This window comes from Larimichthys crocea, chromosome XXI, assembly GCF_000972845.2.
Source record: "Larimichthys crocea isolate SSNF chromosome XXI, L_crocea_2.0, whole genome shotgun sequence".
Lineage (NCBI taxonomy): Eukaryota > Metazoa > Chordata > Actinopteri > Sciaenidae > Larimichthys > Larimichthys crocea.
The window spans coordinates 3,928,381-3,952,760 of NC_040031.1; the positions used below are offsets into that span (position 1 = coordinate 3,928,381).

At 43.5% G+C, this 24,380-nt stretch overlaps 1 protein-coding gene across 1 annotated transcript in view; it reads right to left on the reverse strand.

The window, feature by feature from the left end:
- Nucleotides 1–213: 213 nt before the first annotated feature.
- cecr2 (CECR2 histone acetyl-lysine reader) overlaps nucleotides 214–24,380 on the reverse strand; it is a 36,717-nt gene continuing 12,550 nt past the window's right edge. The window contains exons 2-19 of the mRNA XM_027272664.1: nucleotides 19,682–19,776; nucleotides 17,038–17,221; nucleotides 16,191–16,318; nucleotides 15,877–15,960; nucleotides 15,190–15,257; nucleotides 14,865–15,025; nucleotides 10,994–11,083; nucleotides 10,615–10,765; nucleotides 9,529–9,658; nucleotides 9,396–9,433; nucleotides 9,215–9,306; nucleotides 8,944–9,070; nucleotides 7,880–8,259; nucleotides 7,619–7,759; nucleotides 6,707–7,511; nucleotides 4,104–6,150; nucleotides 3,248–3,314; nucleotides 214–2,973 (exon numbers count right to left, since the gene is read on the reverse strand). Coding sequence (XP_027128465.1) covers nucleotides 3,263–3,314; nucleotides 4,104–6,150; nucleotides 6,707–7,511; nucleotides 7,619–7,759; nucleotides 7,880–8,259; nucleotides 8,944–9,070; nucleotides 9,215–9,306; nucleotides 9,396–9,433; nucleotides 9,529–9,658; nucleotides 10,615–10,765; nucleotides 10,994–11,083; nucleotides 14,865–15,025; nucleotides 15,190–15,257; nucleotides 15,877–15,960; nucleotides 16,191–16,318; nucleotides 17,038–17,221; nucleotides 19,682–19,776 — 4,773 coding nt within the window. The 3' untranslated portion in view covers nucleotides 214–2,973; nucleotides 3,248–3,262. The remainder of the gene's footprint in view (nucleotides 2,974–3,247; nucleotides 3,315–4,103; nucleotides 6,151–6,706; nucleotides 7,512–7,618; nucleotides 7,760–7,879; nucleotides 8,260–8,943; nucleotides 9,071–9,214; nucleotides 9,307–9,395; nucleotides 9,434–9,528; nucleotides 9,659–10,614; nucleotides 10,766–10,993; nucleotides 11,084–14,864; nucleotides 15,026–15,189; nucleotides 15,258–15,876; nucleotides 15,961–16,190; nucleotides 16,319–17,037; nucleotides 17,222–19,681; nucleotides 19,777–24,380) is intronic.

Sequence of the window (24,380 nt, forward strand, 5' to 3'; positions counted from 1 at the left end):
TCTATTGTTTTGTCAGTTTGCGTTTCATTACTTTTGGCTTTTCGGGTTTCTTTAATGGATCATAGATACATGCCATATTACGATGGAACGTACTGCCTTGTTTCATGTCTTTAATCTACAGCAGTGTTAAAGACCATTGCAAGAGAGAAATACTCACTGATCTGGTGTTCGAGTGATGTGACTTTTTCCTTATTCAAAACAATAAAATTCTCGCTCAAGAAAAGTTATTTATTTCTAAGAAATGTACAGTATAGAAAATACTCCAGTCCATTTCCAAAATAATCTATGTCAGTCAGATAAGAACTTGTAAACGTCACTTAAAAATGAAACGTCTTTTTTTTTTTCCAATGCCACCATGCTACTGAGGTAAAGACAACTGCTTAAAAACAACATCAAGAAGAAAAAGAAAAAAAAAGAAACATACACCACATTTATATTAAAACAAGTCCAAAAATGTACAAAAATTCTTAGGAGGAAAAATAAATATGATTCACATTTAAATCACGTCTAAATGGTTTTTACTAGTGCAGAGAGATGACAGCAGAGAAAAAAAAAAGTGAGGGTTGAATGCACACTTACGGTCATCTGGTGCCGATTCTACACACCAGAAACATACACACACACGCACGCTCACACACACACCACACACAACATATGTACACCATAAGACAGTATCACAACCTCACAGACCGTTAAAATAAACACTGTCCTTCATACATTAGACAGCACAAGTGAACACACTACATCCAAAGTGGCCCTATTAGGCCAACTAAATATTGAGACAATTCCCTATTTTAACAAAATAGCAAGTCATCCGTGACAAGTCTTGTGTGACACATTGTCTCACAGTTTCTAGCACTTTCCTATTCCATCATCCTTCCTCAAATATGTCCTTACAATGCCTTAGGTACCCATTACTAAGGAACTCCACCATAATGCCGCCAAACTCTATGCGGTCTATTACAGACACTAGACTATTTTGTCTAGTTTCAACAACCTGTAGGCAGGAAGACATGCAATCTGTACAACTATGTACGGAGTCCTGTTTCAGACATATGATGTAATATTGTCAATCATACTCCAATGATGAATTTCAGGGATTGCTTTTTTTTTTGAGAACATCTGTCAATGTCAAGCTGACGGCTGAGTAATCGCACGGCAGCATCTTGTTGAGACGGCCAGTCAGCGCCATCATTTGACACAGCAACCTGACACCAAGATGGTAAGGGATTGTAAGGCCTTTTTATTATCAGTTCTGAGAGCCTAGAAATCAAAAAGCGGTGCTGAAATCATCAGCTGGTCATAAAATCTTGACTCACGTGAGTCTGGCAGAGCAGGGGAGGAAGAGGAGGGACTGTAAATGCCACCAATTGGCTAGATGAGGTAGATTGTGATCTTAATTATGAAGACAAACTGTGTCACCAGATCAACAGGAATGTAGAATAACTCAAATTGGATCCATCTAACTTCTAACCAACTTTGATGAAAATCAAAAAAGAACTTTTTTTGGGGGGGGGGGTAAAGTCCTATAAACTGGCAGTGTGCTCAGCCAAATATTATTAAGGACGATGAATACAGACCCTTGAAAATGAAGTTCTTCACATGAGGTGGATTGATTAGCCACAGTTGCAGTCCCATCTTCCTTATGCTGCTCCTCCTTCGAATAATGCAGAAAAATACCCGTATATAGAAACTGTACACCCTGAGGATTCGTTTAGTATTGACGTGGGGAAGAGGAAGCACTCAAAGAAGCAAGCATGCAAAGGGCAGAGCTGTGAATGAACAAAATAACTAATGCTACAAACTTGAGAGGTGGAATGCAACAAATGGTACACACTTTGAAACAAAAACGACAGCAGGATTTCATGTGTATGCGTTTGTTCTGTGTATGTGCATATACCAGCTAGAAGGACATGTCACCGTCTGACAATTTTACAATATCCTTGTCTGGGACGAGAGGTAAGGAGACAATTTCATACATATATGTGACTAAAGATAAGACTATCCAAGGCCACTCAATTCCAGAATGTCTAGACTACCAAAATCCATAGTGCATAACAGAGAGATACTATCATATACAAACTGCCATCTCTGCCAGTCCACTCTCTGCTAGTCAAAGACATTCTTAACAATGAAGGCCGCTTTGAGAGATGCATATACCGTGTGTTTACTCCAGAACTAGAGAAACACTGTTAGAGTTGGGGTGAAAATGGACAGTAACAGGACTTCTTTTCAGGACGGTTTATGATTAGACAAATTATCAGTGTTCGTGTCTTTTCAGCAGCAGCTAATCCGCCGCTCACACCTTTTTATCTACACATTCACTCATACATTCACAAAAGGAAACCAAGGCAATTGCAAGGGGCCTGTGAGTTGACTGGGTTAGGGTGACAGTCTCATAGTACCTCCTTTTCTACACCTGAGTTTAAAGATATGGTTGGAACAGGAAATCGCAATTAAAACAAACAAAACAAAAACAGTCCCTCTCATCTTTATCACAGCCCTCCTCTGTTCTGTTGGTAGATTAACAGAGAATGGTCTTTGCCTTTAATCCATTTATATTTCAATGGCTTAGAGAGGAGAGGGCTGTCCAGTGTTCTTGAAGGCAGCGTCCCCTGTGTTTGGCAGGTTGGCTGAGTGGTTAAACAAGCTGCCCTTCAGCTGGAGGATCCTCATTCGGTTGCTCATGTTGGATATCTGCACCCAGAGCAGTACGTGAAGAAGGGCAGGCTTAGAGAGAATTGTACTCGAGGGCTCAATAACATTTCACATTATTATCATCATCGTTGGATGGTCAAGTCCAGTGGTGGGCAAAACAGAGCCAAAAGTTTTAGTCCAGTGTAAGAAAATCAGTAAGGGATGTATGTGGAGCAAAGTGTCCCATATCCAATCTCTGTTAACCCAGTCTGCATGCCCACATATTCTTCCTTTCAGCTCTTTGCTTTTTCCAGATGTTCTTCGATAATAACGTGCCTGAAAGGACAAGAAAAATTAGGCAAATATCTACAATTTGAACACATTTAGGATTGACACACAACAGGAACGCGACTTTAACATCACAGGATCATTTGTGTTTTGGTCCCTTTTGAGATGAATGAATGCATTTTTGCAGTGTGTTCATATTCTTAGGAATAGATACGTAAGATACTGTATTCATGTTTCTATTTAGATTTAAGGAAGGTTGGTGAAATAAGAAATCAGTAGAAGCTGTGAGACAAAGTTTTTACATATAGTTAGTTTTACTCACTTTGATATGGTGTTGTCACACTCCTTGTTTAGTGCTCGGGCCACCTGGAGCAGCCATCATCTGTTGCCTGTGACCACAACAAAAAATAAATAAATAAAAATGAACAATGTTTACACTTGGAAAAGGTCAGCCCGCCTCTGTTGGGCTAGCACAAAATGACGCTTCATAAAGGCCGTGTTAGTTGTCAAATTTAATTAGAAATGCCTGTTAACTTACTTTGACTAAGCAAACAACAATTTTGTATCATCATCATCATCATTAGTATTATTATTAGTATTATTATCATTGTAGTAGTAGTAGTAGAAGTAGTTTCATTTATTTAATAAAACATCAAAATCTGTGATATATCAAAATTCCAATTACAGTGGTCCCTCGTTTATCGTTAGGGATACGTTTTAAAAATAACCCGCAATAAACGAAATCCGCGAAGTAATCAGCTTTATTTTTTACAATTATTTTACATGTTTTAAGGCCGTAAAACCCCTAACCACACACTTTTATACACTTTTCTCAGACAGGCATTAACATTTTCTCACATTTCTCTCTTATTTAAACACTTCTCCCTTAGCCAATCAGGACACCGAACACAATGCGTGTTCATACTGTACATTACGCTGTAAAAAAAGCATGCAAAATTACACTAAAAAAATCAGCGAAACAGCGAGGCCGCGAAAAGTGAACCTCGTTATAGCGAGGGACAACTGTATACCAATTTCTAAAGGGTTTATACAAAAGAAAGTGTATGAAAAATTTAAATATAAAAATACTGACTGAGATATAAGACTATAGATACAGAGAGAATAGTCATAAATAACTTAAAACTCTACATTACAGGTCACGGGATGAATCATTTTACCCTGGGTGTAGGAAGTGTTCTGGTGCCAGGCCTCTCTGCTGAATCATCATTCCCTGGAAGTGCCCTGCAGGCCGGGGGTGTCTGTACATGGCCATGCGTGTCTGTCCCGGAGAGTAGGGCAGCTGCTGGGGCCGCTGCAGAGCCTCCATCAGGTGTGGGTGAGGTCTTTGGGCAGCATAGCGTCCTGGGTCGGGGTATGGCTGGCCACGGTAAGGGTTGCCATCTCCACGGACCTGAGACATCATGTGGGGTGGAGGAACGCCGCCCTGCTGCATCCCAGGGTGCACGGCACGAGGATCGTACATGAAGCCTGACATCATGTGTGCAGCAGAGGCAGGGGGGCGTTGTTGGTGAAGTTGCTGGGTGCTACGGCGGCGGGCAGCAGCATTGTGACTGTCTAGGTCCAGGATTTCTTTAGGACTTTCAGGTCGCTCTGAGCTCTCTGTATAAGCTTGCTTTGCTGGGCTGCCTCCACCGGCCTGCTCCCTGCTTTCACACTTCCCCTCTTCTGGGCCTCCAGGATGTGGCACTACTTCAGACACAGGGCCAGGGGACACCAAACTAGCACCACTGGAGCCCTCAGAACCCAATGGTGACACACTGCTCTCCTTCAACTGACCATTGCCTCTAGCACTAGCTACAGGTAGGTAGGCACTGGGTGGCATCGGCTGGCGAGGCTGATAATGAGGCCGATGCCACTCTTCTGGAGAGTAACTCCCTCTACTGTTAGCCTGATTATGGGCCTGTGCTTGGGGATGAAGTTGAGGGTAGTAGTGTTGCTGCTGGTACTGGTGAGGTGGGTACATGTTGGGGTGGGCCTGAGGGTGTTGTTGGCCTGGCATGTGGTAGGAGTAGGCAGTACCTCCCTGCTGGTGGTAGGCGGGGTGGTGAGCAGGATTGTGGAGGGGGTTTATGGCCTGGTTGTGATAAGGGTGGTGAGTAGATGGAGGCCTGGTCATGTTTGTCTGGCTGTAGTGTGGATGTGGATGGTTCCCCATGCCATACGGACCCATGGGTCCGTTTGCCTGGCCTTGGGACTGTGGAGGCATGGCTGGATTGTGAGTAGGTGCTGGCCCTCTCTGAGCCTGCATACCTGGGTTACTACCCACAAGCATGGTTTGATGCTGATTGGGACTGAAAGCCTGCTGTTTGTAAATACCATTTGGAGGGCCAGATTTCATTGTAGACTGCTGCGGAGGAACGGCAGGTCCTTCTGTGTCCGGGCTACATGTAGGCTCACTAGGTCTTTGATCTCCATGGTCTGCTGGGCTAGGGTGGGAGGGTAATAGTGGGGTAGGATGACTTGGTGGCAGAGAGGTGAGAGGGGCTGGCTGAGGGGGTCCAGGCTGGGCTCCTTGTGTGGCACTCTGTGGCATCCCATGCATGGGGCTGTTCTGTGTAGGACGTTGAGGAGAACCGTTTTGGGGGACTTGATGAGGAGTTAGCAGAGAATTGTGTTGCTGTGTGTTCTGGGCCGTCTGCTGGGGAGAGCTCTGAGGGTGGCATTGAGGATGGGTACTCTGATTTGACTGAGGTTGCTGCTGCTTTTGGACATTATGCTGGTGTTCACTTTGCCGATGGGCACTCTGCATTTGTGGCAAGTTGTTCTCTGACATTTGCTGAGGTGAATTCTGAGATGCTGCAACATGCTGTGGCGGTACACTGTGACGAAGAAGTGCGGGGCTCTGAGCTTTGTGCCGTGGACTGTTCTGATCAGCGGAGCTGCTGTTACTTGTGCTGAGATGGGATGAAACAGGAGTGGCACCAATGTGTTGAGGGGGACAGTGGTTGGCAGATAGTTTCTGGCCCTCGTCCTGCTTGTGGCTCTCTGTTGAACTCTGTGGGAGCCCTGGTCCAGAAGGATTCTCCTGTGATTGGCCTGAGTTAGGGGCTGGGGGGCTCTGCATTCTCTCTGCTGGCCCAGTGTGGTGTCCTGTGGTGGGGCTAGGGATGGATCGGTGCTCTTGGTGAATTGAAACAGTGTTTTTGTTTGATGAAGCTTCATCAGAAATGTTGTTGGCAGACATTTTGCCCTCTGATGTCGTGTCTGTTAACAAAAAAAATAATGAAAGGAAAGTTAGCATTAAAAGAATAATGACAGGGAGGTTAGCATTGGAGGTTAACTATCATTCCAAAAAAATGATGTTAAGTCAGTACCATTTCATTATCCTGTGTCAGAGTCTAAAAACAACATTGTTTGTGTCATATTCATACAAATCAAATAAACAACACAAAACAATTAGATATGTAACCATGTCCTATTCCATTCATTTAAAGTGAGAACGCAAACACATTTGTAAGCTTGCTAGTGAGGCTTAACTGATGACATGCCATCTCCTTTGTGTCCTCAAAGCAACCAGCAAGAAATTTCTCTGAACTAATGAATATTCAATTTACCACGTACTGTGAAAAATAATTAAAATCAAATTGCAAAAAGCACTTGACACGGAAGAAGAGCAAGGATGGGGGCTGTGCTGATTAACAAATTGAGACACTGTAGTCTGGAGAGAACGTTTCTGTGGAAAAAGGTTAGGCTGTGCTCGGGTTCCTTCATGCAGAATACAGACGGCTGGTGAAATACTGAGAGAGAAGGTCAGGTCTACCTTTGGGCTGCATGTCTGTCTTTTGGGAAGGCTGGCTGTCTGGCCCATTGTCTCTAAGAGGACGCAGCAGCTGAACCTCAGGGGCAGGGGGAGGCTGTTGCGATGGGTGAGCTGGGATGATGCCAGTTCCTGATGGGGGCCCAGGCTGCTGAAAGTTGCCCATGTGCTGATGAGGGGGACCAGCAGGGGGTCCAGAAGAGGCTGACAGCTGCTGCAGGGCCAGCATCTCTGGGCTTTCCAGCATGGAAGCCAAGCGTGTCCTGCCAGAGGGGTCTGGGTGGGGTACAGGGGGACGTGAGGACATTGGCCCTGGGGAACTGACCGCTGCAGACATTTGATACTGAGCATTGGGAGGAGGGTGGGGGTATCCAGCAGCTTCTGGCCATGGTTTATGCCCCACTGGAGGGGGAACTCCACCATAGCTAAAGTTGCGCTGATTCACCATGTTGGGATCTTGCATGCGCATCCCATTGGGTCTCTCCTGGTGATTCATACCAGTCCACATGTTGGATAGGCCCATACGAGGAGGCCTTAGCCCTGGGTAGTTGTGCTGAGGTGGTCCTTCTGGCCCTGAGAATCGGTTGCCCAAGGGGTGCATGTTGTGGCCCTCTGGACGGTGGTGGGAAGGGTACATGCTGGCTTCAGGAGGAGGTCCAGGCTGGAGGGCCACGGGACGTGGGCCTAGAGATGGGCCATGAGTTGGACCCATGTAGGGATGCTGCTGCTGATGTGGAGGCTGCTGCTGGTTAGGATCTGGGCCCACTGGATATCTAGGACCCATGTGATGTCCTTCAACCATGCGATGCTGAAAAAAAAAAAGGAATTTTAATCAGTTTACCTGTACATTAGTCTGTTCTAAAAGCTACAAAAGATACACATTTGACAGGCCATGGTGGAATATAATCTGTATACCTGCATGTTAAAGTTGTGGGGCAAGTGGTTCAAACTGGGGTCTCCATGCCTGGGAATGTGAGCTGGGTAAGCAAAGCGGGGATCCATGGCCATTCTTTGGGCATACATGTGTGGACCATGAGGACCATGAGGATGACGGAGCTGGTAAAGTGATAGAGAAAATTAATAATAGAATAAGAATGCACTTTCTCCTACAGTTCAGACAGAACAGATTATGGTGTTCATATCACTAGCTTGCTAACAAAGTGATCCTGTGGATACCTGTTGCCCTGGGTGGTACATGCCCCTGATGTTTCCTTCATGGATGTGATGCTGGCTTGGAGGCTGGCCGTGTAGGTGAGAGGGGCCATTAGCCCAGTGAGGGGGATGAAGTGGTCTTGTTAGTTTGCCGTCTTCTTCCTCTGAAGGTGTGCTGCCCTTGCCCCCCTGGAAGTTTCGCTTACGTTGGACTTGCTCAGTCGCCTTGATCAGACTTTCGGGTCCCAGATGTTTACTGCCACGATTGCGCTTTTTGTCCTTGCGCTCCTTGTCTTCACTGCTGATGTGGAATTCTTCATCTGTGTCACCATCCTCTGATGGGAAGTGTTTTAATAAGGCCCGGCTAAAACATCGTTCCAGGGACTCTGCCATGATAGTGTACTCTGGGGAAAGGCAGACATAAATATCAGATATGTTTATATGATAAAACACGAAAATACTTTCACATACCTTTAGCACATGCACTTATTTACACTGAAGTAAAAAAAAAAAAAACACACACCTCATTCCTATCTCTCAATCCTTCCCTTACACTCGGACTAATGCCATGTTACAGTAGACATACACTTGCTCCTCTGTTCCCAGCCCAGCGCTGACCGACTGACCAGGTCAGAAGGCGTCGGTTGACCCCTGCTCCTCAAAACCCCATCCTCCTCCTCCTCCTCCTCCTCTTACTCCACCCTGGGCCCCCTTACCACTCTCTCCTCCCCCCTGTCCCTGGGGAGAGTATTCAGCTGGATGGATGGCTCCAGACAGGGGGCTTAGGGGCTGGAATGTTTCTCTGGCACTGCAGGGCTCAGATCCCCCTGAGCACTGGAGCACAGCTCAATCACTCCTCATTAATCACTGTCAAGGCTGCCCTGGCCCCGGCCCCAACACAGCACTAAGTCCAGCCCCTTTTCTTTTGCTCTCTCTCCCCCCACCACCCCAAAAAAAAAAAATCATACACGCTTTTTTTTCTCACAACATACACCAACTGAAATGGATTTTGATGCATGTGCTCTATAGCGAGGGCAAATTCTTAATGGAGGAAGCTGTTTTTTGTTTGTGCAATTGTGTTCATTTACCACTGTCTTCTCCGTTGTACTCCACACAGTTTTCAAACATGAGCTTAACGTCGGCAACAAACTCCTCCTTAGCAACGTACTCTCCATCATTGAGCTTCTTTTCAATGGTGGACAGATCCATGGGAGTCTGAGGGGAAGAATAACTACATTAAAAACAATTAAAATCCTTGGGTAATACAATATTTGTGGCTAAATACATTAGTTAGGATGTGAACCACACACATACAAAGACACATTTACATCCCAGCTATTATTGTCCTGCCTTTAGTACCTTGATGATTTCATGGTAATTAGGGGCATAGGAGTCATCCACAGGCTCCAAGAAAGGCCAAGCATCTTTATGGGCTTTCAAGGCCTCAAGCACTGTAAGAGAGATCAGATCAGATATTACAATATATATCAATGCAGATTGAGACAGACTTGAGCCTTGAGTAACCACTCAGTATGCATACCTTTGTATAGAGCAGTGTAGTCGTCATCAATTTCATAGCTGAAATGTCGAACATACAGCAGGTTACAAATGTTCAACCTTGAGTCATTCAAGTAGAAAGTGAAATCTGAAATCAAGTGTGCAGAGCCTCTTACAATTCTTTATTCTTGCGTGTTCTGTGGATGGGAGAAGAAGGCTCCAGATTCAGGAGTTCTGGTGGAAGGTCTTTCCCTTGAGACAACAACCAGGCCTTTTCCTCTCGCATCTTCCGTCTCTTGGCTCGCTCTGAGAGAGAAGGATGAACGCAGGGGGGCAATTAGAAGCACAAACAATAAAAAACACTAGTCACAGGGGGCTGCAGGCAAATAATGTTTTAATTGCTTTTTCAGGCTGGAGTTACAGTTTAAATTGCACTTTGAGGCTGTCGTTAGAGTCACTAAAAACCAGGCCTTGGCCACCTGAGACAGTGGCAGCTCTGATAAGTAAAAAGAGAACGATTCGTCAGCTAGCTTTTCTCAGGCCTGGTTGATCAAAAGAGCAGAACAGAGCAGAGAGGGTGCATATGTACTGCTGCTTTATCTTTTAACATGAGAGGCCTGCCAGCCCCCCTGCAGTGTGGATTAAAGCGGGTTGAGGGAGGATTCCACATATGCAATCCACACAGAGAGCAGGCCAGGTCCTGCTGTTCATCTATAATACATTAATGAGGCTCCTCCACTGAAGCACAATCAGCAGTTCATTAACCCTTGACAGATGACATCAGAGGGGGTGGGGGTGGGGGGGGTGGGGTGATCCTGTGATTAAAGGCCATGAACATTCCCTCTCAGTCTCTGCGTACTATACATAAATCACAAGGCTTTGAGTGCTGCTATGCTATGCTATGCAGATTTTTGAGCCGTTAGTAGCCAAACTACAGGGATGGCAATGTAAAAGTCTGTGTGTGGGGTGCCCTTCACAATCCGTTCTGCCCCTGATCTCTGAGTTGAAGGAAGTGTCCAGAAACCTGCTAGCTGCTCTTGACAGGTCGCTGATGAAAGAATGTGAAATTATTGCTGCCCCTTGATATTTGACTTTTGGCACTAGGCTTAGTTTTTTTTTTTTTGTAACCTTCATATAATGACAGATTGATAAGTTTGTGATCTTGCTCCAGTACTGCAGGGATATTATTTAGATCTGAAAATATGGGCTCTTGTACATTTTTCTATATGTGTTCCATCCACCTACTTAGCCATCCATCTTACCCTCCACAGCTTTGATCTTCTCCATCTTTTCTCTCTGTTGTTCTTCCTGCAGAAGCCTTTCCTCTTCTCGTCGCTGCTCGGCCAGCAGGACCTGCCTGTCCAAATCTTCATCTTTCTTTCTGTCCTCGTCTCCTAAAGCCTTCAGATTGTCCTAAATACATACACACAAGCCTGTTAGTCTACTCTGGACCCATGAAAGGACAATTTGCCATGTGGAAGCATGGAAACCCGACACCTCATTTTGTGGAAACAGGCATTGTTAAACATACAAATTAATTGGACATTTTATGATGTCTGAGTATCTTTTCAGAAATGTAGCTACTGCTGCAGTATATCAGCACAATATACAAAAATCATGTACACAGATTAACATACGTACCTCCTCCTCTTGGTTTATGTGTTTTTCAGAGAACCGCTGTGATGTGCTAACTGGGGTTGGGTCCAGTAACTTCTGTTTCTGCTCCCGCTCCTGAAGAAAAAAGGTTTCAAAAGAAGTTCAGCTCTGCTCTTTTTGGCTGTCCAAAATCCATGACACAGATGTAAACAACAATCCAACCTCAGATTGGATGTTAAAGTCTGTGTACAGTAAGACTAAATTTGCGTTATGAGTTGGTCAGGCCAAAAAGAATTGTTATTAACCACCCAGCCAAATTTAAATGATTACAAATATCGACAAGTTTATAAAATTAGGTGCCAAAATCAGGTAAAAATGAGCAGTATTCTTAGCTCCAGGACTGTGGGGGCGTGTCCCCTGAATGCACTGAAGCCACTCGTGGGAGCAGTCAGGCAGCAATTTTGGAGCAACTGAAACGTGTCAGATGAGTTCAGAAAATGACATGACTAACTTTGAAACACTGACCAAGATGAATTAATCTTTACCTCTCTGCTAGGGGTGCAGGGGTATGCTCAAGGTGGCCTCAGTGTGTCATCGAGCCATTTTTTAGGACCCTTTAGGTTTTAACCTCTAACTCCACATTTCAGTAATATAGTAATATAAGTGTTTTCACATGTTTTCAGCAACTATTTTCCAACATATTTACTGTATTTTGAAATAAATCTCAGAATTGCCTTTACACAGACTTGAATGATTAGCACTAGATGATAACCAAATATTTAAAATATATATACTTAAGTTACTCTTGTGACTATAATCATATTTGCACCTTTTCCCATTTTCATCAACATTTTTTTTTTCCTGAATAACATACATGGATAAGCTTGTTATTTAAATTGGCCAATAAATTACTGATTGAGTCTTCAAGACAGAAACACAGACATCCACACACAAGCCAACACACTGACAGGCCCTGGGGAGTTGTAGAGGTGCAGTGAGTATTGAGAGGTCACTGGCTCTGCTCCCCCCTCCCCAAGTGACCCTCACCCTCCTCTGCTGCCTGCATTCCCCCACCTTCCCCTGGGGGTGACAGCCAAGCTTAGTGGTGGTGGAGGGGGTAATCAAATCCCCATGACTTTACTCATCATATGTAATGATTAGCTCCAGAAAAAAAAAACGGGGGAGGTGGTGTAAAGGCATGCTGACCAGCTTGACAGATGCATTAGCAATATGACACCAGATAGTCAATCCTGCAACCTCTGAGTGCAATATTTTCAATCGTTCAGCATTCATCTTGAAAATACAGTCTACATTACATATTTGAATCTAGATGAATGACGTATCAACGATCCATATATATAGCACACAGTAAAGACATACCAGCCAGCAGAGAGCTCTAAGCAGATCCCTTGAAAGCCTGTCTATATCAGGGACCGTCTGTGCAGCTCATGTCAGAGTTCATCAGGGAAGCCGGACTGTGAATAACGGTGCTGTCTATAGTGCTGAGAGGTGTCACACTCAGGCCATCCATAAAAACAACCATGGGGCGCCGAGAAATGCATTAGCAGCTGTTTTATGCCTGGGTATGTGTGCAGGTGAGGAGGCAAAAGAGGAAGGAAGATGTGGGTGGCAAGTGAGAAAAGAGAAGAAAGAGAGAGACCAAAAGAAAAAAAAAAGATGGATGTTCGTGATCTGATCTATAGTTCCCTTTACAACTATTCTATCCACACTCCATCTCTGCCTCTTCTTAGTGTGAAGCACTGGCATATCCTGGGGCTCCACAGTTCCTCCCTACATTACCACCAGCACTAAACCCCCCACTCACCAACCCCACCCCCTCTCCATCCAGCACGCACAAGATAGAGTGCCTCTGGTGTCACCACTTAGAGAGGTCGAGAGAATCCTGCAGCACAGCAGAGCTGTCATTCCAAGAGGCACCATCCTGCCTCAAGGTGAGCTCCCGCCTGCTGTCAGTGTCCCATGAAATGGCTGGTGACAGCAGCTGGAGACACACTGAAGGAAGGATTCAAGAGGATACACACACTGTGCATATCACACGCTTGTGTGCACACACCCACATAGAGACCAATATATTTATGTAAAGTATATACACACACGCTACGCTGCACAACCACAATTTTGATAATTGTTAAATAGTTGAAATGAAGTGGATCCAGCTTCTTTAATGTGAGGAGATTTTTTTTATATGTATTTACTGCAAATTGAATCATTTTTGAGTAATCGTTTATTGGTAAAACAAAACCAGCAATTACTTTGGAATCTCGGAAATTTGTCCCTTATTTCACTGCAGGACTTCATATAATTTGGTGGATTATAGGATGTTTAAATTAGTCATAAATATTACCACATTTTGTTTAACTTGACAGTAACGATACTGAAAAAAATATTTTGTATAGTCCAGGTGTTAAGAATCAATTCCTTCCTTAAATTTTATTTGCTCAGCAAATCCAGGACAGACTCTGCACAGTACCATGGCATGGTGATGTAACGTACATATAATTAACACATAGAATATTTGGATCTCCTGCTGTGATATTAGTGGAATTAATTTGCATATAAGAAGGACATTAGGGGGTGCACTTCCATTTGATTGTGCAAGGTAATTAATCAGAGTTCTTTCCCCACCAGTAATCATAGAGACCATGTAAAGTGGAGAGCGTTGTCTCGTTCTGTATCGGGATTTCATGCTCAAAAATCAATTTCAATGCTCTCAAAGAGCAAACGAACAAACACAAAGTCCAGATGCTCTTCGACTGACGTGACATCACAAAGCCACCAGAATGTGTCACTAATGTGTTGCATGGTGAAAAGCACTGGATAGAGAGTCCCTTTGAATGCCATACATTATTTGAGTGTGAGTAGTATAGCCGAGTGTACAGACGGTGAAGGACAAGACCACATTCATCCACTGAAGGCTTGTGAAAAGTGACTGACCGTTTTGCCAATATCAAAGTGCCAGCAGGATTCTTTACTTCACTGCTGATGATGATGATGGAGAAAGGCTGAGCGGGTTTCTATAGCAACAGTCAAGGCCAGTTACATATCACAAGAACCCAACCATCTTTGTACAAACAGGTAGGATACGACTTTACTTTAGCTTTAACTAGCTGTAGCATTCTGTGACTGAAATAAACTCCATTGCAAACTCTAAGTTGTAGTTGTAGTCTAGTGCAGTGTTGGCTCTGACTCGTGCTTGCTATGAACAAAGCAAAAAGTATATCTATAATCTCCCCTAAGGCACACATTCCACGGAAAATATGATAGACGCATGACTAGGACCCGACGACTGGCCAAGCCAAATGAAGCTGACGACAGAACCTCATTCTACGAACCTAGAACGAGAGCATAATTCTCCATAGTCAGGCTCAAGTTAAAAGCCTGGGGCAAACTACATTAGCTGGTGTGCAGAGTTCAGGGCAAGCACAGACCGGCTTTCCTTCACCTCACCTGTCCTGCAGCTGGCCCAGCTACAGTGTGAAGAGAAAAGGCTTGCTTGTGGTGACAACCCCACAGAGAATTATCACCCAGCACCTTAACATACGAACAAGTTATCCCTTACGCATCAGTAACCCTAAGGTCTGCCAATGTCAAAATATTTCAAGCTGTGCAATTAGGGACATTTTTAAAATGCAGGCAGCAATGTACAAGGTTGTTGCATACTACGACCGGGGGACTTCCATGTTTAGAGTAGAGAGGGTAGTACGAGGCAAATATTAATTTAGCATTTAGATGTTAACACTGGCACATCTGTCATTGGTTGGATTTGCTGTTATGGAGCTGGTATTCAGTCATGATCTGTGTAGTAGCTGAAAAACTCCATCCAGACTATAAAAAGAAGGTACAATGAACTGCTGTAATGGGGACTAATAGTAGTCGTGTCTCTTTGGTGTCCGACCTTGTGCTCAATCATGCTGCTGATCTCAGGCAGGAAGTTCTGGCTGATGACACGGTAGAGGTGGCGGTCCTGTGGGGAGGTTTTGTCCTTGATGCTTTCTGCCAGAAGGACCCATTGTTCCTCTGTATCACAGACAAGAGACCAAGCTCCTCGTTTACGGCCTGGTAGAAGAAGAGGAGAAACATTAGCTTATTGATTCTAGAAGAAACAGTGTGATAAAATTAAAATACGTGCTAATCAAAACATAAATAAAGCAACAATACCAATTCCTTCACAAGGTCAACCTGAAAATGAAATTGCTTATATTCATGAGCTCCTATTTTACCTGTGCTTGGACGGAAATCTTCCAGCCCATTTCCTGTCTTTACTTCTGTCATTTCAGTTTCCACCTCACTGAAAAAGGTAAAAGCACATTGGGGAAATGGGTTAACTAGGTCATACAGAATAATAAATCAAAAGAACAGGGGGATTAAAACTAGCAGAAGGGCAACTACCCTACATATTTCCATGATTATTATGTTTTTTGGACATCAAGTATGTATAATTTGAGATAAATTGTATATATATATCTGTGAAACAAGCATTTAAAATCTGCAAGTCCTTCCTTAGCCTTCTGTCACCAAATCTTATACAGTAGTAAAGTAAAGAGGGTAGTGCAATATGTTTTTCCATAGATTCATTTAAAATACAAGGGGTGGCCAGAACGTCGTTTGTTGAGTATATGTGGCCAAGAAATCATTTATTACATTTCAGATCTGAGGGTTGAAATGATAACACAAGGCTACAAAAAGCTGATTGTATAGCTTTTTGTATTTCTACACAATTGTACATACCCTCACTAATATCTATGCACACAAAGACCACATGACAAACAACATCTGTGACAGTTAAATACATATTTTCTTTTGACATAACCGGTACATCTGTGCAACACATGAATAACCACACATGTAAGCATTTCCCTGCCATGGGCTGTTGGCACTGACAAAAAACAAAAACATTTCCCCCTCACCTTAACTGAGGTTCTTCCAGTTTTTTCTTCTTTGGTGGTCTTCCCCTTTTCTTTTTCTCTGGTAATGTTAGTTCAGAGGGTTCACTGTTGGAAAGACAACACAGTAGAAAAGGACGCTTTAAAATGATGGCTTTTTAAACAAGGGCAAGCATTAGGAGACCTCTAATTAACCCTTAACAGTCACAGCTGACATGTGTCAACTACAATTACAATAATACACTCTTGCATACCACTTGCACTTGTCAACCACTAAAAAACATGACCAGAGTCACGTTATTCTTTCTTGTTGTACTTGAGATAGAATGGGTGTTTACCTGATCTTCTCTGCTTTCCTCTTGACTGGTTCTTCTTTGTACATACGGGTGCCGTAAAAGTACCAGTAGAGGGCTCCATTTCCATCCTGCCCCAGTGGTTCAACCCTCAGGCTGTCTGCATCCAGTCCCTGATGGGGGTTGGGGGTTGGGGGTGGAGAGGTTACATTTATCAAATCGTGTGTAGGACTGTGTTTTTAAATCATCAGTCATTAGTGGGTGATGTCACTCAGTCCTTTGAGCCCACGCGGCTGTGAATCATACGCCTAGATGAAGCGCTTTCTTTCCTTGAGTGCATTCATAAATTGAATCTTATGAAATATTTTTAACAGCTTATCTTGTGAAAGATTAAAAACTGACAGATAGCATGGAGGTTGAGCTACTGTCAAAAAGGTTATCGTCATCAGGTGTAATAAAGAGCTACATTACTTGTAAATTCAGTTCGACATAGCACTCTGTTGTAAGTGTTGTAAATTTAAATGTAAAACAACCAAGTATTATTATTAAATGATAAAAAGAATAAAAATTCTAATGATGTGTTGAAATGACCTGAGGTGTCTTTACCTTGGACAAAAACCATCATGTTTTAAAATCAGGAAACTCCTGATACACATACCATTAAAACTCACTCAAACTTGAAGTAGCAGGTTTCTCGTGCTATCTATAGCAGTTAATAGGATACAATGTTTATTAGTTACAATCATATATTTTAATGTGTAGTTGGAAAACCTTGAAATCTAGTAGAATTTCCCACAAATGCATGGCTTCGATTTCAGTTCAAAACTGACTATAATGCATGCACTATAATTCAATGTCAGGATTGTTTTAACAGATCCTTGTGGTTGTGTACCTTGAGCAGGTCAAAGACATCGGCAGCATCCAGGCGGTAGTCGCATAACCGGTGCAGAAGTTCCACCTGAGTGCGAGGAGGGAGATTCTCAAAGGGGCCCTCTCGCAGTGGGTTGGGCTTCCCTTCTTCCAGTTCCCACCGGTAGCTGATGATGTCGTCCAGGTAACTGCTAAATGCCTGGGGGCTAAAGGGCAGAGCAAAAGAACAGAGGAGAGAACAAAAGTGAGAGAGGCGGGTCCTGTATGTTTCTCAGGACCACATAAATGCATAACCTTCAGCTGCATGAAAACACGAGATAAGAGCTCTTTAAGTACAAATATTGTCAGGTTATTTGGGCATACACAACAGCAGATTGTGTATCACTCCACCTTTATAGGCACTAGAAACTGACATTCTTATGCCTAATGTGCCATATTATCATCATCATTATCTTTGTTGTTGTTCTCGTCATCTCATTGTCTGTTCATTGTGCTGTTCTGGTACAGGATCACTCTTGTATTCGCTCCACCTAAGATATTACACTCTTTTCTCTAGTGTGGAAAGGTTTTAAAGGAGCAGTGCTTTGCTTTTTGTAAAAACACATAGGTTAGGTACAGCTCTTTTGTCTTTCCGACATGTGACATGTGGTTTATTATATGGTTTCTTCTGAAGCCCCTGTTATTTCCTTAGTTTGTTTTGCAACGGATTAGATGTAAAGGCATATGCACATGCTTCTCAGGTTGGAATAAATAAAACACTTTATTTTGAAAAACATTCAAGATTTGTTAATCTGACTGTGACTAGTTACACATTTTTTACAAGATCACAAGGCCGTAACAAACATAATTAAGTCTTAACTACACATTAAGATGTTTAAAATGGTCATATTATGACAAATAATAAAAAAAAAAGAATCAGATAGAAGGATTTTTTTGGTCCATTGACATCTGTCAGTATGGATAAATGCAACCAATTCACTTGCAAATGCTGTGTGCACAATGTAAAGCCGACACACCATGTTTTATTATGAGCCAGGGGCCTTTTGTAATGCATAGCTTTGGAATCAAACAAAGTTTAAACTACCATAGTGGCTGTTGAGACACAGGAGGTGGGGCTGAAGAAAGAAGAAGAAGAAAAAAAACTAGTTCCTTTGAATGAGATTGGGGTTGTATCTCTGCTATGAGTTGGAGCTGGTAAATAAATGTTGGTTCCGGTTCGGGTCTAGCCGATTAATCTGTACCGTTCAGTTCCAACTCAGATGAACAGAACAAGGGCTTGGGGCAGGGGTGAGCATCTATGCAATGGCACAGAGAAAGAGGGACAGAAAAAAAATCTTATCTTGAAAGAGCAGAGTGCACTTTTCACACAGCTGCAGGCTACCCCCTCCTTGCTACCCCATCTCTCTCCTACTTTCTGTCCCTCGTTCTCTCCAACATCCTCCCTCCTTTCCCCCCTCGCTCCGGCAGAGCGTTTAACACGTGCGGATGAAAAGGGCAGCTCTGTGAAAGGCCAGTGCTGAGCAGCCACCCCCAGGATGCCAGCGCCTGTCCAGTCCAATAAAGCAGGTTGTCCTCCTGTTACCGGTTGCCTGGGTGGAAAAAAAAAAACGGACTCGCTGCTGCCTCTCTGCTTATCTGTTCACTCGAACCGATAGGCTACTTTCCAACGATGGGCTGGAGTAGGTTTTTGAAGGGGAAAGCCCCGTGGGATACATCTGTGAATTTGAAAAACAACCTCTGCTTCATACTCACTTTCTCCAATCATTTGATCATGGTGGAGAGAAAAGTTTCAGTGGTTATGTTGTTTTCACATATTGTGGTAGTAGTACAGAATGATTTCAGCACAGATGTAATCACCAAGTGGTGAGTTAATTCTGACTCCTCAGCGAGTCACTGTGTCAGTGACTCACACTTCCTATGGAGGCTGTTGGGTGCTATGACTAATCTAAGGAGATGGAAATACCTTGCATTTTGGTAGCTTTAAATCAAACAATGTTAACTTTAATATTTTCCATTTGCCTTTGATGTTGATGTATAAAACATTACAAGAGATGCTACCACTGTTCTGGTGAGGTTAAAACCTAGACCCCTGCCTGTAAAGCCCATTTCGACAATACAGGTCTGGTTTACGATTGATTGGCAAATTAAGTAGTTAGCAAGCAATTAATTCTTCAGATTCATAACCGTCATATTGTTAATATCTCAAATATTTCAAAAGTTCTCATATGGCTGATTGTGTTTAGGTAAGATTTTGAACTTCAGCTTCATTTGTTCACTTTTAAAGATTTTCTCTAAAGATACCACTGAAGTGCTTTAATGGTATTCAAAAATGTATCAGATCTGTATATTATGGATTTTAAATGATCCGTTCTAAGGCGTAATGGACAGAACAGAAGACTACGGTGTGTATATAATAAGGTGTGTTATATACACATTAAATTGTGATGTCTAGTGGTGCCTCTATTCCACTAGGCATTTGCAACTGGTCATCTGTCATCCAACCCTAACCCTGAAAATGGTTTAAAAAAAACAACTTCACTATAGCTTCTTTGACTCAAAAACTCATCCATCTGTTGTAGATACAATGAAACAAAATATGTTTAATTGCAGACATTAGTTCCAACAGTCTGTGTCTATAGATCAGATTTCCTTTGTTCTATACTTACGTGATGTCATTGCGCTGGTAGCATCCCTGCAACAGACACGCAATGAGGTCCCCGAGAAAGTCCAAGTCCTGCTCTGACAGGGCTTTCTCCAGCTCCTGGACACATACAACAAACAAAAACAGAAGGAGACAGTAGGGTCAATGCACCGGTGAAGACAGACATATGGATATGTGAAAAGTTACAGTATGGCATGTTACTAAATGTTGTCACAGCTCAGCTGCTCTAACTTTTTCAATAGGACAAAAAAGCAAAGGGCAGCCATTTTTTTAGATGTGACTGCTGTTAGTGTGACGAAGCGTCTCAGCCGTTCTCAGCATACGTGTGTCAGCGTATGGTAAGCTGGCAGAGGTAGACAGCAGGAGGGTTTGTTGGAATTTGCAAGTTGTCTGATTAGGGCTTCTTGGTTTGCCAGTGGATGTTTGGCTGGGGCCGAGGTTCAAGTTCAGCCATGACCCCTCTCCTGCCTGCTATTGTGTTTCAGCCATTGAGGTTTTATGAAGCGGCAGTAACCGGCAGAGCAAACTCTAAAAGACCTGAAAGCACCAAGGAGAGATGGCAGGCAGCAGGGGCCTAGAGCTGCAACACAGCCATGCCTCCCCCCCCTCCACTCCTCTGCTGACCAACCAAGACACAGCACCCCACACAGCCTCCCAGCATGCACTGCTCTCCCAAATGATACCCACAGGCTCTGGAGTGGAACAGGAGGGGAGAGAGAGGGAACAGGAGGCTGAGAGGGCAGAAATGCAAATGCAAAGTGCTCCGTCAGCCAAGTGTTCATTTCACTTAGAGCCCCCTTTTGCAGGATGCAAAGCAGCCCCTTCAGGCTGGTGTCGCTCTTCAGATAAAGAACGTGACTGAGTGCAGCTGACCACTCCTCACCCATCCTCGTCCTTGCTCTCAAACGAACAACAGGTCCACACTCGGTCTTTGTCGCTCTCTCTCATAAACATTCCCAAAAGTGCTACTGCATGTTCAAGAGGGGGAAAATGGTCCAAAATTATCTCAAGGACGAGAAGGCGCTTTTAATTACTGTGCACTTATTCAACTCCTCAGTCTGCCTCTCTAGAGGACCCTGGTTGAGCTCAGGGGTCACCAAAGGTCAGCGTACACACCTCCTGGCTATGAAGAACGACGGAAGCTAGGAGTCAACAAGTCAGCGCGATGAAAAACAGAGGAGGAGGAGGTGGAGGTGGGGAGAGAGAGACAGGAGGTTGAGAAAGAAGTTGAAAAACAGGATAGGTCTCTGCTTGAGAACAGAAAAGAAAAAGTATGAGGGAAAGCTCCAGGCAGCCCGCACCGGCTTCTGACTCAAGCTACTAGCGAAACATACCAGGAGAATACGTGTCATGACAAAGGAGGAGTACTTCATTAGGCTTTAAAAGCAGATTTAATGACCAATTCAAAACGCCTACTGGTCAAGGTGCCCACAGTGACAAATGAGGCAGATGGATTCTAATAGATTTGAAGAGTAAGACATTAACAAGACGAGCTGAGATTATGGAACTGGTGTGTGCCTGTGAGAGTAAATCCGGGAGCACACCAGATGACAGTTTATGTCTTAAGTTAGTGGGACCTCTCACATTACCCAAACAATTCCCATTATGTCCTGTAAAACACTGTCTGAGACATCTGTGCTGTCAAACAGATAAAACAACCAAAACATTAAGAAACGTAGAATTAGGACATGATGACACACACACACACACACACACACACACAGTACCTCTCACACTAATGTGAGCGACAGTGTTTCTAAGAACTAGCGTACATCTAGCCTTAAACGAGGGAGGCAGAGTGTTGACAACAAAAAGAAGGTTCCCTAAAGTTGTCATGGCTTGCTTCACTACCCCTGCGTGTTTGCTACCGAGGTGCAGAAGTTTGCCATGGCCGTGAGCTCGATCATTAGAGGAGGAGATAGGGTTTACGTCTCTGTGCGACACAACTACATGCACATTGGATGCCAAGAGATCCTGTGTCACACTCCCTTCCACTTCCTGGTCTCCTGTCAAGCAGCCTCTGGGCCAGAGTGAGCCCATCTATCAGGGGGAGACTGCACTTTGATCACACTCGAAAAAATCTGGGGGCCAGGGCCAGGGGGGGGAAGAGTGGAGAGTTGAGCACAGCGCAGCAGAGTGGATAGCCCTCTGGATTAACACCGCCCCTGCTCCACCTTTGAAGTGCCACACAGCATCTCAGATGGCAGAGGGAAGGGGAATTAATGCGGTGTGTGTGCCCTTTCTTCAGCCATCCATCCAGCCACCCAATCCTTCTGTGGCAAACATCTTGATGAAGGGCTGCGAGGGACACTCTGCTACTGCTTTACATGTCCTGTGGGAACCCTTTGCTTCTATAAAGCACATAAAGCAGTGACCAAACTAATAACACTACAAGGACACAACCCCGCAACCTTTGGTATAATCGTCAACAACAAGACAAACACGCATGAATTTGCTGACATTCATTCGGGCACGTGTCTCAACAGAATAAACACAGTGCAGTACTTTGGCTGCTTCACATTAATGATCAATGGGACTTCAAGGTAAGCGAGCTGGATAAGTGATAAGCTATAAAGAGTGTAAATCATAAAGCTGGACTGTCAGATTTATCTCTTAAGAAACAGCAGCGAACAGAACAGGTTATTCCCTTTCACAGGCCGGGACAAAGATTGGAGGGTGAGTCAAGGCTTAGTCAAAAGGTATGTCATCATCACCACAGCCCCTCTGTAGGCCTGGCAATTCACCCTGAAGGCATTTGCCACTTCTCTCACCCGACTCCCCTGCTGTTTCTCGCTCTGCTTCACTCACTGGCTTTAACCTCTCCTTCCTCTCCTTCCACACCATTTTCTTCCCCGTCCTGCTGCCCAGTGTCTATGAGGGCCTCTGAGGCATTCTATTATTCCCCTGACAACACCCTCAGTCCACTCTCCACCCCACTCTTTTCCTCTTTCTGTCTTTCCTTATCTCTCCCCTTCCTCCACACATTGTCCCCACTCTAGCCAGTTGCTGGCTCCACTGTAGCTGATGACAGTGTGGACTCTTTATAGTGACTGGGAGCGATTCTCCTAAAATGATTCATTACTGTGGTGGGTAAGACAAAGCAGGATCTAGAATGAAAATCAGTCAAAACAATAGTTTGAGAGACCGTCTCATCGATTCATCTACGAAAACAGGACAGCAAAGTAACACCTGTGGTGTCAACACAGCTTTACACTTTTTTCGCTTTCTCACGCCATCATGTCGCACCAAATGCAGCACCGCTAACATCAACACAGTATTATGTTTGAATTTTCCGAGCAAAAAAAAAAAAAAAAAGTAGCAGCTTTTGTTTATCATCATTAAAAAACGTGCTTTGTTCAAAGATATTGTCTACATGATCGCCTCTTTCGACTGAAACTGCTACTGATAATGAAACAACAGTTACAGTATTTCTAGTTCTCTTTCAGCAACGCAACAGTACTCCTGCTTGAATACAGATTTTCAGCACTCTTTCAACCACCGCACCATTCTAGCAAAGCCTGCAGATATAAAAAGCACCCGTTCACTCCTTTTAAACTAGTCGTCACGTAATAGTTTTGTTATGGGTGTAAAAAGGCCAAACAAATACAGATAAACAAGAAGAGACTTTTTGTCTCTTCTGGCACTCCAGCTACAACAAGCTGGCAACTTAAAAGTTTTTTTTTTTTTTAAAGTTGGCAGTCTGGCACTGTAGTGAGAATGGGAAGAGCTTTCCTAAAGAAGCATGACAGTGAAAAGCGTTAATGCATTGTAAATTTAGGTCTCTCAAGGTCAAACGACTAGCAATTTATTTTTATCCATGACACTGGGAACAAACTAAAACCACAGCTATTTAGTAACACAGTGAGCTGCAATGCAAAGGACAAGACAACCTTAATTGCGAAACTAAATGATTTTCAAAGGCACGAAAATTAAATTTAATTTAACTAAAAAAATTAAAAAAAAGGTCTAGTGTGTAAGAGTTAGGGATCTTTTTTATAGAACATGGCAGAAATAGATTATGAATAATATGTTTTCATTAGTGTATAATCACCTGAAAATATTAATATGTTGTTGTTAACTTAGAAGGAGCCTTTTATATCGTCAGACACTGTGGGCCCTCTTCAATGTTTCCACCATGTTTCTACAGTAGCCCAGAAGGTACAAACTAAACACATGGGTTGTTTTGCTTTTTTTTTTTTTTTTTTACTGACACTCCTTACTAGGAAAGAGAGGGTGAGGCAAGTGTGTTGCAATCAGTAACTATCCTATTTCACACACTGGGCCCTAATGTGTCCATTCCCTTCTATCCATCAATATAAAGCACAGATAATGATTAATCGCTGTGAGGTAATGTTTCAGTCACAGACAGGACTGGGCCGCATGCCATCACTGAAGAAAGTGGTCATTTTGAAAACAATTAGTGCATCAGTTTTACACCACGTGAGAGTACACTGGCCTAAAGCCCACGCAGACAAAGTACACACAAGCAGTTTGTTAGTTAATCTAATCTAATTAGGGCTGGCAATAATTTAATGACACTGATGTCTAGACACAATTTAAAAATGGCCAATAAAAGAGAGGGACAGAAAGAAAACAAAAAAAATGGCATAGAGGGGAGAGAGAAAGAAAGCACCCACTGCACACAAGAAAAGGACGAAAAAAGAGGCATGAAACTCTTTAACATTTAGTACTGATGTGATACA